The 19013-nt window shown below is 36.5% G+C and overlaps 1 protein-coding gene across 1 annotated transcript in view; it reads left to right on the plus strand.

The window, feature by feature from the left end:
• Nucleotides 1-2642: 2642 nt before the first annotated feature.
• The window catches only part of LOC128664506 (lamin-L(III)-like), a 102291-nt gene continuing 85920 nt past the window's right edge, over nt 2643-19013 (plus strand). The window contains exon 1 of the mRNA XM_053719327.1: nt 2643-3093. Coding sequence (XP_053575302.1) covers nt 2741-3093 — 353 coding nt within the window. The 5' untranslated portion in view covers nt 2643-2740. The remainder of the gene's footprint in view (nt 3094-19013) is intronic.

Consider the following 19013-nt stretch of genomic DNA (forward strand, 5'->3'; position numbering starts at 1 on the left):
GGCCGCAACCTCCCTCTCCCGTATTCCAGCGTATTCTGCTTTCTCGGACAAAAATTCAAGAGAAAGATGACCGTTTGGTGTTTGTCTCCAAGTATGGTAGCCATAGTAAGAAACTGAGTAGAATTATACAGAAACATTGGCACATACTTAGAGACGGCAACAAAGACTTACCCTGCTTTAAAGACCCTCCTATGATGGAATATAAAAGAAATCGTAATATTAAAGATATTCTTACAAATGCTGATATACGTAGCCAGTCCAAAATGGAAACAGGCTACATAACCAAGAAAAATTTGGGTTTGCTATCCCTGTTTGGGATGCTCTAATTGTAATTCTTTAACTAAAGGAGATAAGTTTGCTTACCCGAGAACTGGTAAATTGTATAATATTAGAGATTTCTTTACTTGTAACTCAAGTTATGTGATTTATCTGATAAAGTGCCCGTGTTCCAGGATTTATTTAGGAGAGACCACAAGAAGGATACGTGATCGTATCACTGAACATAAATCAAACATTAGGTGCAATAATAAAGATGCGCCTGTTTCATCTCATTTCCTGGAAGCAGGGCACTCTATCAGCCAATTAAGATGGCAGATCATTGACCACATTAAACTGCCTAGAAGAGGGGGCAATAGGGAATTATTATTAAAAAAGAAAAGAATTGTTTTGGATATCTATACTTAACTCAATGAGGCCTTTTGGAATGAATAAAGATTATGATGTATCAGTATTTATGTAGTTTATTCAATTAAGTACAGTGTACAAAGGTATTTTTCTTAATGTTTTTAAACAGTTTTTTGTATATTTTCTATTTTGATACTTTGAACTTGTAGTACTCAGGATTTACCAGTAGATGGGGTAGGTGAGTGGTTACCTGGCCTGAACATGTATTATAATTGATTAAACACCTACAGATGTATGCTAATTAAGTAACCTGTGTGGCTACAAAACAGAGAGTTTGTGAATAGTATTACATTGTATGACTAAGGGTGTATAACCTGAAACGTTACTGCTATTTTCCCTAAATAAAGAAAATATTTGGAAGCTTATGCTGTGTACACCTTTGTTTATTGGATGTACTTTGGAGCTGGCAGTGAGCTCCTGTCTGCGTTTGCATTGCTTGAAGATATTGCTGGTTCCCTACATTGGATTGAATTAGTAGTAAACACACATATAGTAAGTGCATTGTGCAACAGCATTCAAACATTACACTTTGTCAGTGAGTCTGCAGTGGTTTGTAGGACATAAATTAAGTCTTTGCTGATGCAATAACCACCATCACCAACTCTCTTAGCAGGTGTTCTAGGAAAATGGCAAACTTGTGAAAATAGCGAACCACATCACTTCCAGTGACGTGGGATTAGCTGTTTCACAAGTTTGACCATATTGCGCATGTGTTCTAGCATCATTACATACCTGGTCACATACGTCACTGCTACTGTTTCCAGACCTGTGAAATTCATGGACCCTCTGTACCGTGCATGCGCTGCATTTGAAACTCTGTCAATACCGCACCCGCTTTGCAGTATCATCAAAGCCTCCACACAGGTCAATCTTGTATGAAAATACTGTGCCCCGCTTTGCCATACATTTATCACATTCCCATTACAGTTACACTGATATTAAATAAATTAATTTTCAAAACTTTTTTTTTGGTCAAGCAAAGAGGGCACAGTATTGAGAGTTTCAAATGCCGCGCATGCGCGGTACAGAGGGTCCATGAATTTCACTGTCTCAAAACTGTAGCAGTGACGTATGCGGCCAGGTAGAACGCATGTGCAATATGGTCAAACTTTGTGAAACAGCTGATCCCACGTCACAGGAAGTGACGTAGTTCGCTATTTTCACAAGTTCACCATTTTCCCAGAACACAGGCATGGTATCACATGCAGCATATACACGTAGGCTGCTGGGGGGAAAAAATACTTTTACTAGAATAATTTTTACTTATAGAATTATATTGCAAAATGCTTCTATAGGGGTGCCAAACCTCCCTTATTTCTAAGAATCTCCCTTTTTCCCCAATTCTAGTCTCCTGGGCTCCCTAATTTATCTGCTATAGAAAAATGTTTGCCCTTATTTTTTATAACATGTAGTAATATCTTCATTAAAAATATTTAATATTGTACCATTGTAAAATAATGTCTTTACTTCTACTGTAAATTTGAAATAGAATTCAAACATTTGTGTTCTAAGTGTTCAATAAAGAGCTATAAATTTAAACAGGATAGAAAGGTTTAAATTAAAATGTGCAAGTGGGCGTTTCAGTGTTAAATAGAAGCTAGGGTTGGAAAATGCTAACTTTTTTTAAAGAAAATAAGGGACTATAAGGAATTGACAAATTTCAGGTAGGAAATTGACAAATTATACAATAGTTACTGGGAGTGAACACTTTATTTTACAATTGGAAATAGTTTAGTTCAACAAAATTTCATATACAATTCACCTTCATTCACACTGTAGATCCGTGAATTGTATTTCAAAACATTTCCCAGCCCATTCCTCATATGCTGTTTTACTCCTGTTATAATTGAGTACAGCGCAGCACGTGTTAATGATTATCCACCTGTTGATGCTGGGCCTGGGCGTCTGAGGCACTAGTAAGATGCGCTCAGTATATGGAGCGCTCGGCCTGCCCTCATATAGCTGCAGCTACGGTACAGCAGGGTTTCCTGAGGAGAAATACGAGATACACCGGGTGCATAACGATTGAAGGTCTGCGTTATTAATTAAAATAAACATGGCGACAATTACTCCTAGTAGGAGCACAACCCGGACTCCTGGAACTCAATCCCCCGGCAGCCCGACCCGCTTGAGCCGTCTACAGGAGAAAGAGGAGTTGCGGCATCTCAATGACCGCTTGGCAGCCTATATCGAGCGGGTACGGTCGCTGGAAGCAGACAAGTCGCTGCTGAGGCTGCAGTTAGAGGAGCGAGAGGAGGTGACATCCCGGGAGGTGTCCGGTCTTCGGCTGCTTTATGAGACTGAATTGGCAGATGCGCGCAAACTGCTGGACCACACGGCCAACGAGAGGGCCCGATTGCAGGTGGAGCTTGGTAAGCTTCGTGAGGAGCAACGGCAGCTACAAAACAGGTGTTGCCCTTCTTTACCTTTTAATTCAGCATCCTGCTACACTCTCTATACGGTTGCCTGACTGCTGTATATTTAGCACTTCCCTTGCTCTGTAGAGTCTGCATTATAGACTGTCATGGTCACCATATACCCTGACAAACCTCCCTGTCATTGTACTTTGGCTCCAGGAATTCAGAAATCAGTAGACCCTCAAATTCCACCTCTGAGGGGACAACACACCCTCTCTAACCAGTGGTGGGAGTGTTTTAGTAACGATAAACCCCGAAACGTGGACAGGAGTTGTAATATTAAACTCCCATAAATATAAGCATAAGGAAATATGACAAAGGGATAGTTTAGTCAAAATTAAACTTTCATGATTCAGATAGAGCATTCAATTTTGAGCAACTTTATAATTTACTCCTATTCTCAATTTTGTTTCGTTGTCATGGTATCTTTATTTGAAAAGGCAAGAATGTAAGCTTAGGAGCTGGCCCATTTTTGGTTCATCACCTGGGTAGAGCTTGCTGATTGGTAGCTACATTTAGACACCAATTAGCAAGCGCTACCCAGGTCTGAACCAAAAATGGTCTGGCTCCTAAGCTTACATTCTTGCTTTGTCTAAGCTAAAAGTTCAATAAATGATATAAAAAAAATTTATATAGATTTTTTTTTTTTTTTTTTTTTTTTTTTGATTTTTATTATTTTTTATTTTTAGGTTTAGAATTTTGTATTTGTATTTTTGTATTTTTTAGGATCATCACTTTATTGGAAAATTGTATTCTATTAGTCACTGTGAATTTTATTTATTTCATTACCCCTTGTTAACCAATAACCGCTGAGCAAGCGGAGGAGCGATACACATTTGATTCATTTAGGAATCACTCTATATCCAATTTGAAAAGCGGAAGGTACTTTTGTTGGCATATGATTGTCACATACCTACTTATTTTTGAGTCTGATTAATTCTAAACGCTTTTGCTGTGAGTGTTATTAGAATATTTTTTATCAGAACATATCGGTATTGTTCTATTTAGGATAGAATCACTTTTGTATTTTTTTGCACAAATTGTAGCACTCATTTCCATAATAAGTTCCTTTGTTTCATTCACTGATTTTTTTTGAATATTGAAATTATTCACTGTGTTGTATTATATCATATTTTTTATATCTTTATCTTAATTTTTATTGTTTGAATATTCAGTCAACTGGATATTCTGTGATCCCAATTGCACCTTTTACTGCCAAACAGGATTTAGTGCTCCTATTAGTAGTCTGTAGGAAACTTAGAAGCTACCTTGACTTCAAATAACTTTTTTTGGGTTTTAGGATTTATTACCTATTATTAGTCTATGGCTCCTTAGGGATTGAAACCACCTATTGAGAGTAAGTAGTCCAATCTTGTAATTTGTAGCTACATGCCCAGATTTTATATTGTATCAACATCTTTTTAGATTCAATTTTTTTTATTGTGTTGTCATTGCATTAAATGTGATGGGTTTGAATGTTTGACAACCCCTACTGGTTGTTATATATGTATTTTAAAAAATACTATTTTAATAAGTACAATTTTAACAGATATTTAATGTATACAATATCTGTAAGTTGGTCTTCCTGATTACCATTTGATCATAGATTTATAAATTAGCCCTGTGATATACCTTAGCCTTTTTTTTTTTTTTTTTTTTTTTTGACGCATATATATATATATATATATATATATATATATATATATATATATATATATATATATATATATATATATTCTATCAAACTGCTGCAATAAATGATATAAAGACAATCATTTTTTCCTTGTGATATGTTGCTGTGGCTTTTTTAAACAAAGATACCAAGAGACTGAAGAAAAATTGATAATAGGAGTAAACTAAAGTTGTTTAACCCCTTAACGACTGACGTACAGGGTACGTCCTACAAAAAACGGTCCATGGATGTATCCTGTACGTCGTTAGTGTTTCCAAGCGGTGGAAGTGTTCCTGATCGCTTCTAGCTGCTTTCATGTTATTGCGGAGATGCCTCGATATTAAAGCATCCTGCAATAAATTTTTTTAGCCATCCGATGCAGAGAGAGCCACTCTGTGGCCCTCTCTGTATCGGCCATCGATGGTCACGATCGTTGGTGGGAGGTGGGTGGGCGGGATCATGTGCGGGGGCACTGGGGGGGGTGGTGCATGGGGGCGAGCAGGTGGGAACGCTACACTATGGCACAATTTCTTAGATAAGGTGGGAGAGAGGAGGGGGTCAATTTTTATCTAAGGGATCTGGGAGGGGGGTGGTTATTGAGGGAGGACTGCTACACTACTGAAAAATATTTAATATATATATATTAAAAAAAAAAAAATACCATATTTTATGGCAAACTGGGTACTGGCAGACAGCTGCCAGTACCCAAGATGACGCACAATAAGGTAGAGGGGGAGGGTTAGAGAGCTGGTTGGGGGCTAAGGGGGGGATCCTACACAGCAGAATGTCTTTTTAAAAAATAAATAAATAAACCTGTTATTGTAGTACTGGCAGACTTTCGGGCCAGTACTTAAGATGGCAGAGAAGAGAGCTGTTTGGGAGGGATCAGGGGATGGGATGTGTCAGGTGGGAGGCTTATCTTTACACTAAAGCTAAAATTAACCCTGCAAGCTCCCTACAAGCTACCTAATTAACCCCTTCACTGCTGGGCATAATACAAGTGTTGCGCAGCGGCATTTAGCAGCCTTCTTATTACCAAAAAGCAACGCCAAAGCCATATGTCTGCTATTTCTGAACAAAGGGGATCCCAAAGAAGCATTTACAACAATTTGTGCCATAATTGCACAAGCTGTTTTGTAAATAATTTCAGTGAGAAACCTAAAGTTTGTGGAAAAAAGTGAACACATTTTTTTTTTTTTTTTTATCGCATTTGGCGGTGAAATGGTGGCATGAAATATACCAAAATGGGCCTAGATCAATAATTTGGGTTGTCTTTTAAAAAATATATACATGTGAAGGGTTATTCAAGGATTCCTGTCAGATATCAGTGTTACAATGTAACTATCACTAATTTTGAAAAAAAAAATGGTTTGGAAATAGCAAAGTGCTCATTGTATTTATTGCCCTATAACTTGCAAAGAACATGTAAACATTGGGTATTTCTAAACTCGGGACAAAATTTAGAAACTATTTAGCTTGGGTGTCTTTTGGTGGTTGTAGATGTGTAACAGATTTTTTTTTCATCATATTTTCTAAAAAATTTTTTTTATAGTGAATTATAAGATATGATGAAAATAATGGCATCTTTCGAAAGTCTATTTAATGGCGAGAAAACCGGTCTATGTGTGGGTACAGTAAATGAGTAAGGAAAATTACAGCTGAAAAGTGCTGTGGTCCTTAAAGGGTTAAAATTGCATGTTCTATCCTGAAAGCTTAAAGTGATGGTATAATTAAACTTAATCTAAAATACCACTAACATTCCTGGTCTGTTTTTATAAAGGGGAGGGTTTAACATCACTTTAAAGGGACAGTAAAGTCATAATTAGACATTCATGATTTAGACAGAGAATAACATTTTAAACAACTTTACAATTTACTTCTATTACTTAAAGGGACACTGAACCCAAATTTTCTTTCATGATTCAGATAAAGCATGCACTTTTAAGCAACTTTCTAATTTACTCCTATTATCAAATTTTCTTCATTCTCTTGCTATCTTTATTTTAAAAGCAATAATGTAAGTTTAGAAGCCGGCCCATTTTTGGTTCACATCTTGGGTTGTCCTTGCTGATTGGACAGCACCAATAAACAAGTGCTGTCCAGGGTACAGAACCAAAAATTGCTGGCTCCTTAGCTTAGATGTCTTCATTTTCTAATAAAGATAATAGGAGTAAATTAGAGCATGCAATTTTAAGCAACTTTCTATCTGTATCGTGAAAAATAAATTTGGGTTTAGTGTCCCTTTTTAATTTGCTTCCTTCTCTTATCATTTGCTGAAAGGTTTATCTAGGAAAGCTCAGGAGCACCAAAGAACCTAGGATCTAGCTGCTGATTGGTGGCTGTATATATAAATATATAATTTTTTGTTGTTGACCCACTACAAAGAAGACCTGAGAGTGCATTTGTTTGCTAATAAATATATATATTTGTCATTGGCTCACCCATGTGTTTAGTTAGAAACCAGTAGTGCATTGCTGTTCCTTCAACAAATGATACCAAGAGAATGAAGCAATGTTGATAACAGATGTAAACTGTCAATTTGTTTAAAATTGTATGTTCTACCTAAATCATGAAATATTTTTGGGGGTTTTTATGTCCCTTTAAGCATGACACTGCCTAGTTATTTTAACTTGTCTAAATGTTCCCTTTTTTTTAGTAACACCAAAGCTTGAGTATGAGGCTTCTCAAGTATTATGTTGTCTAGTAACCACCACAAAAACCTGTGCCCTTAGCAATGTCTCATACTATAGTTTCTTTTGTGTATTATTTTCTTGGGTGATCCCCTTTAGACCTTGCACCAGTATTCCATAGACTTGATACCTGTATCATTGCATTTAGCCTATTATCTATAACTTTCATAAAAATGTTAGGAGGCCCCCCCCTCATATGTCTTATTTTCTTTGTGATTTGGAAAAATCCATAGTTTCTATGGACTTGTCACAAATAATTGAGTTTAATTCTTAAAGGGACATTATACACATAAATGTTTTGTAGATGATCTATTTATATAGCCCATAAAGTTGTTTTTTCTTAAAAATCTATAGTTTTGCTTATTTTTAAAGAGCATTGCTCTGATTTTCAGACTCCTAACCAAGCCCCAAAGTTTTATGAGAATACAGTCAGCTACCTTCTCCAGCTTGCTCCTGTTTGTGTAAAGGGTCTTTTCATAAGCAAAAGGGGGAGGGGGGGGAGTGTTTCATTTCCCACTTGCAGTGGGCTTTCCCACTACCTTTTCAACAGAGCTAAACTGGGAGCTTCTAAGTAAGTTTTTAAACAGTTTTATACTGGATTTTCATATCCATATCTGTGCATGTTATTCTTTATAGTAGTGTGTATTACATGCAGTTATATGAAAATGAGTGTATACTGTCCCTTTAATGGACAGCTTCTCCATAACTAGACTACAAACCTTGTAGTTTTATTAATGACTGCCTGCATACTTCCTTAGAACTCTTCTGTATTATGACCCTCTTAAAGGGATATTCCAGGCAAAATTGGATGCATTTCGGTATTGAACAGAATCAATTTTGTAATATACATGCATTAGCAAAAATGCTTCTAATAAAAGCTATAGCTGTTTCAAAAGTGTATTTATGTATGCAACCATGTCACCAGCATTTTATACACTGCACTTGCTCAGAGAGCCTAGGGTGCTTGTACCATCTGGTAATTACTCAATTTGTTCATTGCTGACATGATACAAGCCACCAGTGATGATCTGAGCAGCTGCATGATTTAAAATGTGGGTACAGTGACAATATCTAGCTATGCATCGCATGCAGAGAAAATGTTAACACTAAAACAGTAATAACTTTTACTAGAAGCATTTTTGCTATTACATGTATATTTCAAAGATGTAATTCATCTGTGCATTTAGATTTTGACTGGAATGTCCCTTTAAAGTGATTGTAAACTTTAACGAATTAAAGCCCAGTATTAAATAATACTCTTAAAAACAGGGCACTTTAATTCATTAAAGTTTACAATGCTGCTTATTTTTAAAATACTTAGCTTTGAGTTATAGTAAACATAACGCTGATCCTCCGCCAGCAGCTCCTGCTTTCTTTAGGAGATAGATGATAACTCACCCTTTGGTGTCCAGCTCATGTGGGACCATGCAACAATTTGAGGAAGCCGGATTCGTCACTGATATGCTAATGAAGCAGCAGGTGCGGGCGGAGGATTAGCGTTATGTTTACCAGAACGCAAAAGTAAGTATTTTTAAAAAAATAAGCATCATTGTAAACTTTAATGAATTACTTACTTTTGCGTTCTGGTAAACATAACGTTAATCCTCCGCCCGCACCTGCTGCTTCATTAGCATATCAGTGACGAATCCGGCTTCCTCAAATCGTTGCATGGTCCCATGAGCTGGACACCAAAGGGTGAGTTATCATCTATCTGCTAAAGAAAGCAGGAGCTGCTGGCGGAGGATCAGCGTTATGTTTACTATAACTCAAAGCTAAGTATTTTAAAAATAAGCAGCATTGTAAACTTTAATGAATTAAAGTGCCCCTGTTTTTAAGAGTATTATTTAATACTGGCCTTTAATTCATTAATGTTTGTTTGAAAGATATATTCCTTTTTATTACCCATTCCCTAGTTTTGCACAGCCAACACTGTGATATTAGTATACTTTTTACCTCTTTGATTACCTTGTATCTAAGCCGCTGCATACTTCCCCTTATCTCAGTGCTTTTGACAGACATGCAGTTTAGCCAATCAGTACTGACTTCTAAATAACTCCACGGGAGTGAGCACAATGTTATCTGACACAGGACTAGCACAGTCTAACTGTGAAAAACTGTCAAAATGCACTGAGGCAGTTTTCAATGGTTTAAAAATCAATTTGAGTCTACCTAGGTTTAGCTTTCAAAAAAGAATACCAAGAAAAGCTAATTTGATGATAAAAGTAAATTGGAAAGTTGATTAAGATTGCATGCCCTATCTGAATCTTGAAAGTTTAATTTTGACTAGACTGTCCCTTTAAAGTTTACAATCCCTTTAAGACAATCTTTCACAGGTGAATTAATCACTTTTTTTTTTTCAATTGTAATCACTACATTATTAGAAGTTGTGAAAAATTAATACTGAACTCCTCTCACCCAATATAAGGACCCCTTATATTATGACTTTTTTTCTGTATTCAAAACATTTGACACTTATAATTACTTCATGCCATTCTGTGCATACAGAACTCCGTGTAAAAATGGATGAGATAATCACTTAAGTTGTTAAAGGGACAGTCTAGACCAATACATCATTTTGATTACTTATTGTTATATACCTGAGAAGCATCCTGTGACTGGTCCCACATCTATAAGCTTGTAAGAAGTACATTAAAAGGGACAGTCAACAGCAGATATTTTTGTTGCTTAAAAAGAAAGATAATCCCTTTTATTATCCATTCACCAGTTTTGCATAATCACTGTTGTAGAAATACACTTTTTACCTCTGTGATTTACCTTGTATCTAAGCCTCTGCAAACTGCCTCCTTATTTCAGTTCTTTTGACAGACTTGCATTTTAGCCAATCAGTGCTCACTCCTCGGTAAATTCACGTGCATGAGCTCAATGTTATCTATATGAAACACATGAACTAATGCCCTTTAGTGGTGAAAAAACTGTCAAAATACATTTAGATTAGAGGCAGCCTTCAAGATCTAAGATATTAGCATATGAACCTCCTAGGTTTAGCTTTCAACTAAGAATACCAAGATTACAAAGCAAAATTGGTGATAAAAGTAATTTGGAAAGTTGTTTAAAATTACATGCCCTATTTGAATCATGACATTTTTTTTTTTTTTTTTTTTTTTTTTTTTTTTTTTTTGGACTTGACTGTCCCTTTTAAATATTCATTGTTTGTTAGTAGATGAAAATGGCCACCAAGCTCCGCCCACCTATTGCATGTATATTTTGGTATGTTAAGTTTCTCCAATTACAATTGACTAGGAAATACATTTTCCTACTCTCACATTCTGATTTGTGCTTGTGCAATTTGAAATCGGCAACTTAAAGGGACAGTCGAGTCCAAAAAAAACTTTCATGGTTCAAAAAGGGCATGTAATTTTAAACAACTTCCCAATTTACTTTCATCACCAATTTTGCTTTGTTCTCTTGGTATTCTTATTTGAAAGCTAAACCTAGGAGGTTCATATGCTAATTTCTTAGATCTTGAAGGCCGCCTCTAATCTAAATGTACTTTGACAGTTTTTCACCACTAGAGGGTATTAGTTCATGTGTTTCATATAGATAACATTGAGCTCATGCATGTGAATTTACCGAGGAGTGAGCACTGAACTTGCTAAAATGCAAGTCTGTCAAAAGAACTGAAATAAGGGGGCAGTCTTCAGAGGCTTAGATACAAGGTAATTACAGAGGTAAAACGTGTATTATAACTGTTGGTTATGCAAAACTGGGGAATTGCTAAGGGATTATCTATCCTCTTTTTTTTTTTTTTTTTTTTTTTTTTTTTTAAAAACAAAAATCCTGGTGTTGACTGTCCCTTTAAAAATATTAAACGTGCACTACTAAGCTGTCATACAAGAAAATAGCTAACTGACAAGAGGAAAGCTGTGGCTGGAGCTTGGCGTCCATTCATTTGGCTAACAAACTATTACTGAAAATGTTCATGTACTTCTTACAAGCTTATAGCTGTGGAACCCTTTGCAAGATGCTTGTCTTGTAAGTAACAATGAGTAATTATTGGTTCTAGGCAGTCCCTTTTTAATGTAAAATGTGCAACTATATGGTCAACATAAGCTGGTAGGGGAATTGCCTTGGCTTTCACACACAGCTTGCACGGCCTGAAATAAATTTAAATGGCGCAAAACCTTGACTGTGATCTTTAGTAGTACTTGAAAAGGGTAAGGGGTGGGTTGGCAGCTAAATGGTTTTTAGGACTTGTTTTTTTTTTTAATAAAATATGTGCCAGCCTGTTACAAATTAGTTTATTTTTATATATCCTATCCATTGTTGAAGACATTTTTAGTACAAGTTATAAATAAGCACAAAAAGGGGACATCCTAAAACATTTAATGTGAAAATGGCTTAATGAGTAAAAAAGTGACCAAATGTTAATCAATTGCTGGTTTTAGGCTACCTCCGGTATTTGGAGTCACTAAAAAAAGGGTCTAAAGCTCACTTTTCAGCCGCGACTTTTCCATACCGCAGATCCCCTTACGTCAATTGCGTATCCTATCTTTTCAATGGGATTTTTCTAACTCCGGGAATTTAGAGTCGTGTCTGAAGTGAGCGTTAGAAATCTAACGACAAAACTCCAGCCGCAGAAAAAAGTCAGTAGTTAAGAGCTTTCTGGGCTAACGCCGGTTCATAAAGCTCTTAACTACTGTGCTCTAAAGTACACTAACACCCATAAACTTCCTATGTACCCCTAAACCGAGGCCCCCCAACATCGCCGCCACTCTATTTAATTTTTTTAACCCCTAATCTGCCGACCGCCACCTACGTTATCCTTATGTACCCCTAATCTGCTGCCCCTAACACCGCCGACCCCTATATTATATTTATTAACCCCTAACCTGCCCCCCACAACGTCGCAGCCAGCTACCTACAATTAACCCCTAATCTGCTGACCGCAAAGAGCCGCCACCTACATTATAGCTATGTACCCCTAATCTGCTGCCCCTAACACCGCCGACCCCTATATTATATTTATTAACCCCTAATCTGGCCCCCACAACGTCGCCTACACTTACTAACCCCTAATCTGCCGAGCGGACCGCACCGCTATCATAATAAAGTTATTAACCCCTACTCCGCCTCACTAACCCTATAATAAATAGTATTAACCCCTAATCTGCCGACTGGAGCTCACCGCTATTCTAATAAATGTATTAACCCCTAAAGCTAAGTCTAACCCTAACACTAACACCCCCTAACTTAAATATAATTTAAATCTAACGAAATTAATTAACTCTTATTAAATAAATTATTCCTATTTAAAGCTAAATACTTACCTGTAAAATAAATCCTAATATAGCTACAATATAAATTATAATTATATTATAGCTATTTTAGGATTAATATTTATTTTACAGGTAACTTTGTATTTATTTTAACCAGGTACAATAGCTATTAAATAGTTAAGAACTATTTAATAGCTAAAATAGTTAAAATAATTACAAAATTACCTGTAAAATAAATCCTAACCTAAGTTACAATTAAACCTAACACTATACTATCATTAAATTAATTAAATAAAATACCTACAATTACCTACAATTAAACCCTAACACTAAGCCCCTGAAGATCATCCTACCTTGTCTTCACCATACCAGGTTCACCGATCGGTCCTGGCTCCAAAATCTTCATCCAACCCAAGCGGGGGCTGGCGATCCATCTTCCGGCGGCTGAAGAGGTCCAGAAGAGGCTCCAAAGTCTTCATCCTATCCGGGAAGAAGAGTAGATCCGGACCGGCAACCATCATCTTCCAAGCGGCATCTTCTATCTTCATCCGATGAGGACCGGCTCCATCCTGGATCAGCCAATCAGATTGAACTTGATTCTGATTGGCTGATTCCATCAGCCAATCAGAATATTCCTACCTTAATTCCGATTGGCTGATAGAATCCTATCAGCCAATCGGAATTTGAGGGACGCCATCTTGGATGACTTCCCTTAAAGGAACCGTCATTCTTCAGTTGGACGTCGCCGGATGAAGATGGGTCCGCGGTGGAGGTCTTCAGGATGGAGCCGGTCAGGATGAAGATAGAAGATGCCGCTTGGAAGATGGTTTCCGGTCCGGATCTACTCTTCTTCCCGGATAGGATGAAGACTTTGGAGCCTCTTCAGGACCACTTCAGCCGCCGGAAGATGGATCGCCAGCCCCCGCTTGGGTTGGATGAAGATTTTGGAGCCAGGACCGATCGGTGAACCTGGTATGGTGAAGACAAGGTAGGATGATCTTCAGGGGCTTAGTGTTAGGTTTATTTAAGGGGGGTTTGGGTTAGATTAGGGGTATGTGGGTGGGTTGTAATGTTGGGGGGGGGGGGGTATTGTATGTTTTTTTTTTTTTTACAGGCAAAAGAGCTGAATTCTTTGGGGCATGCCCCGCAAAGGGCCCTGTTCAGGGCTGGTAAGGTAAAAGAGCTTTGAACTTTAGTAATTTAGAATAGGGTAGGGCATTTTTTATTTTGGGGGGCTTTGTTATTTTATTAGGGGGCTTAGAGTAGGTGTAATTAGTTTAAAATTGTTGTAAGATTTTCCTTATGCTTGTAAATATTTTTTTATTTTTTGTACTTTAGTTAGTTTATTTCATTGTAGTTATTTGTAGATATTGTATTTAATTAATGTATTGATAGTGTAGTGTTAGGTTTATTTGTAGGTAATTGTAGATATTTTATTTAATTAATTTAATGATAGTGTAGTGTTAGGTTTAATTGTAACTTAGGTTAGGATTAATTTACAGGTAATTTTGTTATTTTAACTAGGTAACTATTAAATAGTTATTAACTATTTAATAGCTATTGTACCTGGTTAAAATAAATACAAAGTTACCTGTAAAATAAATATTAATCCTAAAATAGCTATTATATAATTATAATTTTTATTGTAGCTATATTAGGATTTATTTTACAGGTAAGTATTTAGCTTTAAATAGGAATAATTTATTTAATAAGAGATTAATTTCGTTAGATTAAAATTATATTTAACTTAGGGGGGTGTTAGTGTTAGGGTTAGACTTAGCTTTAGGGGTTAATACATTTATTAGAATAGCGGTGAGCTCCAGTCGGCAGATTAGGGGTTAATACTATTTATTATAGGCTTAGTGAGGCGGATTAGGGGTTAATAACTTTATTATAGTAGCGCTCAGGTCCGGTCGGCAGATTAGGGGTTAATAAGTGTAGGCAGGTGGAGGCGACGTTGTGGGGGGGCAGATTAGGGGTTAATAAATATAATATAGGGGTCGGCGGTGTTAGGGGCAGCAGATTAGGGGTACATAGGGATAATGTAAGTAGCGGCGGTTTACGGAGCGGCAGATTAGGGGTTAATAAGTGTAAGGTTAGGGGTGTTTAGACTCGGGGTACATGTTAGAGTGTTAGGTGCAGACGTAGGAAGTGTTTCCCCATAGCAAACAATGGGGCTGCGTTAGGAGCTGAACGCGGCTTTTTTGCAGGTGTTTTTTTCAGCTCAAACAGCCCCATTGTTTTCTATGGGGGAATCGTGCACGAGCACGTTTTTGAGGCTGGCCGCGTCCGTAAGCAACTCTGGTATCGAGAGTTGCATTTGCGTTAAATATGCTCTACGCTCCTTTTTTGGAGCCTAACGCTGACATTATATGGACTCTCAATACCAGAGTTATTTTAAAGGTGCGGCCAGAAAAAAGCAAGCGTTAGCTACGCGGGTCCTTACCGACAAAACTCTAAATCTAGCCGTTTAGGTGAATTTTGGTACATTAAGCTGCTCACATTAACATCGATCAATTGCCTTGAAACTTGGCACAAACTCAGTTTGTCACTTTCCAAACCTATCCTAGAAGTTTCATGGTATTTGGTGTCCCACAAGGCAAATGAGTGACATTAAGCTTGTTCTTTGGGGAGCTTAATGAGTAAAAAAGTGGCCAAATGTTAATCAATTGCTGCATAATTTTGCACAACCCAAGATTTCCACTATCCAAGCCTATCCTAGAAGTTTCATGGTATTTGGTGTCCCACAAGGCAAAGGAGTGACATTAAGCTTGTTTTTTGGGGAGCTTAGTCTGGCTTAAAGTACAAAATTGAACTCAGATCTTAACCAATTTCCCCCAAACTTCCCACAATACATTAATCTATCTATTCAAACATATTCTGAAAATTTCAGGAAATTTGATAAAACATACCAAAGGTTATTCACATTTAATAATTTTTTTTACAATCCTAAAACATTTAATGTGAGCAGTTTAATGTAAAAAGAGCTTAATGTACCAAAATTCACCTAAACATCGATCAATTGCCTTGAAACTTGGCACAAACTCAGTTTGTCATTTTCCAAACCTATCCTAGAAGTTTCATGGTATTTGGTTTCCCACAAGGCAAAGGAGTGACATTAAGCTTGTTTTTTGGGGAGCTTAATGTGGCTTAATGTACAAAATTTAACTTGGATGTTAACCAATTTCCCTCAAACTTCCCATAATACATTAATCTATCTGTTTAAACATATTCTGAAAAAAAGGATATTTGATAAAACATAACAAAAGTTATTCACATTTAAATATGTTTTTAACAATCCTAAAACATTTCGGGGCCCATTTATTAAGCTCCGTATGGAGCTTGAGGGCCCATGTTTCTGTCGAGACTTCCGGCTTGCCAGAAACACCAGTTATGAAGCAGCAGTCTAAAGACCCCTGCTCCATAACCTGTCCGCCTGCTCTGAGGAAGCGGACAGACATCGCCGCATTTCAACCCAATCGAATACGATCAGGTTGATTGACAGCCACCTGCTAGCGGCCGATTGGCCGCAAATCTGCAGGGGGCAGCATTGCACCAGCAGTTCATAAGAGCTGCTGGTGCAATGCTGAATGTGGAGAGCGTATTGCTCTCCGCATTCATCGATGTCTGTCGGACATGATCCGCTGATCGGATCATGTCAGACAGACACATAATAAATAGGCCCCTTCATGTGAATGGCTTAACGCAAAAAAGAGCTTAATGTACCAAAATTTGCCTAAACATCAATCAATTGCCTTGAAACTTGGCACAAACTCAGTTTTTCACTTTCAAAACCTATCCAAGAAGTTTCATGGTATTTGGTTTCCCACAAGGCAAATAAGTGATATTAAGTTTGTTTTTTTGGGGAGCTTAATGTGGCTTAACGTACAAAATTGAACTTAGATCTTAACCAATTTCCCCCAAACTGCTCACAATACATTAATCTATCTATTCAAATATATTCTGAAAAATTTAGGACATTTGATAAAACATACCAAAAGTTATTTACATTAAACCATTTTTTTACAATCCTAAAACATTTAGGGTCCAATTTATCAAAGCTTCAACTGATAATACGATGGAATCCACTAGAATCTCACGTCATATCTGATGCAAATGGAATCTGCCGTAATTATCAAAGTGTCAAGATCGTCAAATGTTGAAATGTGACATAATATACCCTCCCGCGATCTCAATCTGATGCAGATCGATGCTTGCGTCATCCCAGATGTTTCAAATACACATTCGACTCTATATGACCCTTTTTCCAATTTACCAAACATTTAACAGGTACACTTGCGTCTATTCCAGCGCAACATACCGATCGTTCAAACCACTACCCTTGAGGCCGCGGATGCCATAGAAATCAATTGGAGTCTGAAAACACAGGAAGGTTATGTTCGATTTCTGCAAGACAAAGTATATTAGATAATAAAAGTAAATTATAAACTTTATTAAAATTCTATACTCTTTCTAAATCAAACAATATTATTGCTCCAAATTTGGTGCAAAGTAATGCTTCAATTTTGATTCACTAGTAGATATAGGGATAAAAATGAAATACATTACTACTTATGGATTATGTTACATCTTTGTCTATTACAAAGCAAGAGGACAATATTATTGCTCCAAACTTGGTGCACTAGTAGATATAGAGATACAAATTAAATAAATACATAACATAATATAGCTAACCTCCTTTTTTTATTTTTTTTGTTTTTTTGGATAAATCTATATACACCATGTTTAAGGCATGTAATACAAGTCCCACTCACCACTTCGCACCAAATTTGATGCAACACTTTTCGCACCAAATATGACGCAATACTCCTAGACAACCCACACATTTTTTTTCCCACCACGTTTGATAGGGATATGCATAATCACATGACTTATGACATCGGCTAATCAAATTTAAATATACATTGTATAGTATCACTAACGAATAAAATTGCTCGATACTTGTGTCATTGATCACCCATCAGAACTTGTAAGTCCTATCTGTTACATTGTGTATTGTACTTTGAAAGTATGTATATGTGTAATTAGTATTAAAGATAAACATTGATTCTGACATTAGGACACACAATGTAAAGAATAACATATAATATACTTTAAAAAAGTCTAACCATGCTACATACATGTATTGAAACATACAAGAATACTTTTTACAAAATTTTTTACAGAAAAACAATTTCTTTCAAAATAACAATTGTTTTACAGAAAAACCTCTTATGGAGTAGTTACAGATCCGGAAGAAAGGGTTTCTTTTTTTCTAATAATCACATTTGGAAAAGTAGAATCTAAGCAAATCTACAGAAAAATCTAGAGAAAAATATTTAGATCTATTTCACGGTTCATACCCTTTGGGAACATACAATCTAACCTATAGATCCACCTAGATTCTCTTTTCTTTAAAATTAATTCCCTATTTCCACCTCTACGAGGGATGGGAACATGATCAATTATTTGGAACTTTAATTGAGCAATTGAGTGACCTTTTGATAGAAACATTGATTACATTTTCTTGACACTTTGGTTTATAAAGAAGGTGGAATGTTAAAATCAGATATATATAAGAAAAGTACAGACAAGAATAGTTTGTTGCACTTTACAAGTGCTCATCCACCGGCTTTGATTAGATCTCTACCTAGAAGCCAAATGACAAGAGTCAAGAGGATAGTGTCTGACAAAGAACTTGCTACTAAAAGGCTTAAAGAAATGGGTCAGAAATTCAGTAATAGGGGTTATCCAACGGACCTATTGCATGAGGAAGTGAAAAGAGCTAGTGAAGACACATGCACCAATACCATTAAGGAACAGGATAAGAAGGATAGAATTCTTTTTGTATCAGAATATAGTAAACAAAGTTCAAAGATAAAAAGGATTATTAATAAGTATTGGTTTATGTTGAGAGAATGCCATCCAGGTGTGCAATCATTTTCTAATAGTCCAATGTCTGCATACAGGAAAAGCTCCAGCATTAAAGATAAGTTGGTGAGGGCTGATATAGGTAGTAAAAAATTGAAGCAGAGTTATATTACCGAAAAAAATTGGGGTTGTTACCCTTGTTTAGGCTGTGCAAATTGTAACAACATGGTAAAAGGTTCTACCTTTGTACATCCACACACAGGCAAAGTATATAAAATTAATGCTTTTCTTACATGCAACTCCTGTTATGTGATTTATCTTATCAAATGCCCGTGTGGGTGGATTTACATTGGCGAGACTATTCGGAGAGTAAGGGATAGGATTATCCAACATAAATCAAATATAAGATGTAAAGATCTAAATGCCCCAGTCTCTAGTAATT

This window comes from Bombina bombina, chromosome 6 (genome assembly GCF_027579735.1).
Source record: "Bombina bombina isolate aBomBom1 chromosome 6, aBomBom1.pri, whole genome shotgun sequence".
In the NCBI taxonomy this organism is placed as follows: Eukaryota; Metazoa; Chordata; class Amphibia; order Anura; family Bombinatoridae; genus Bombina; species Bombina bombina.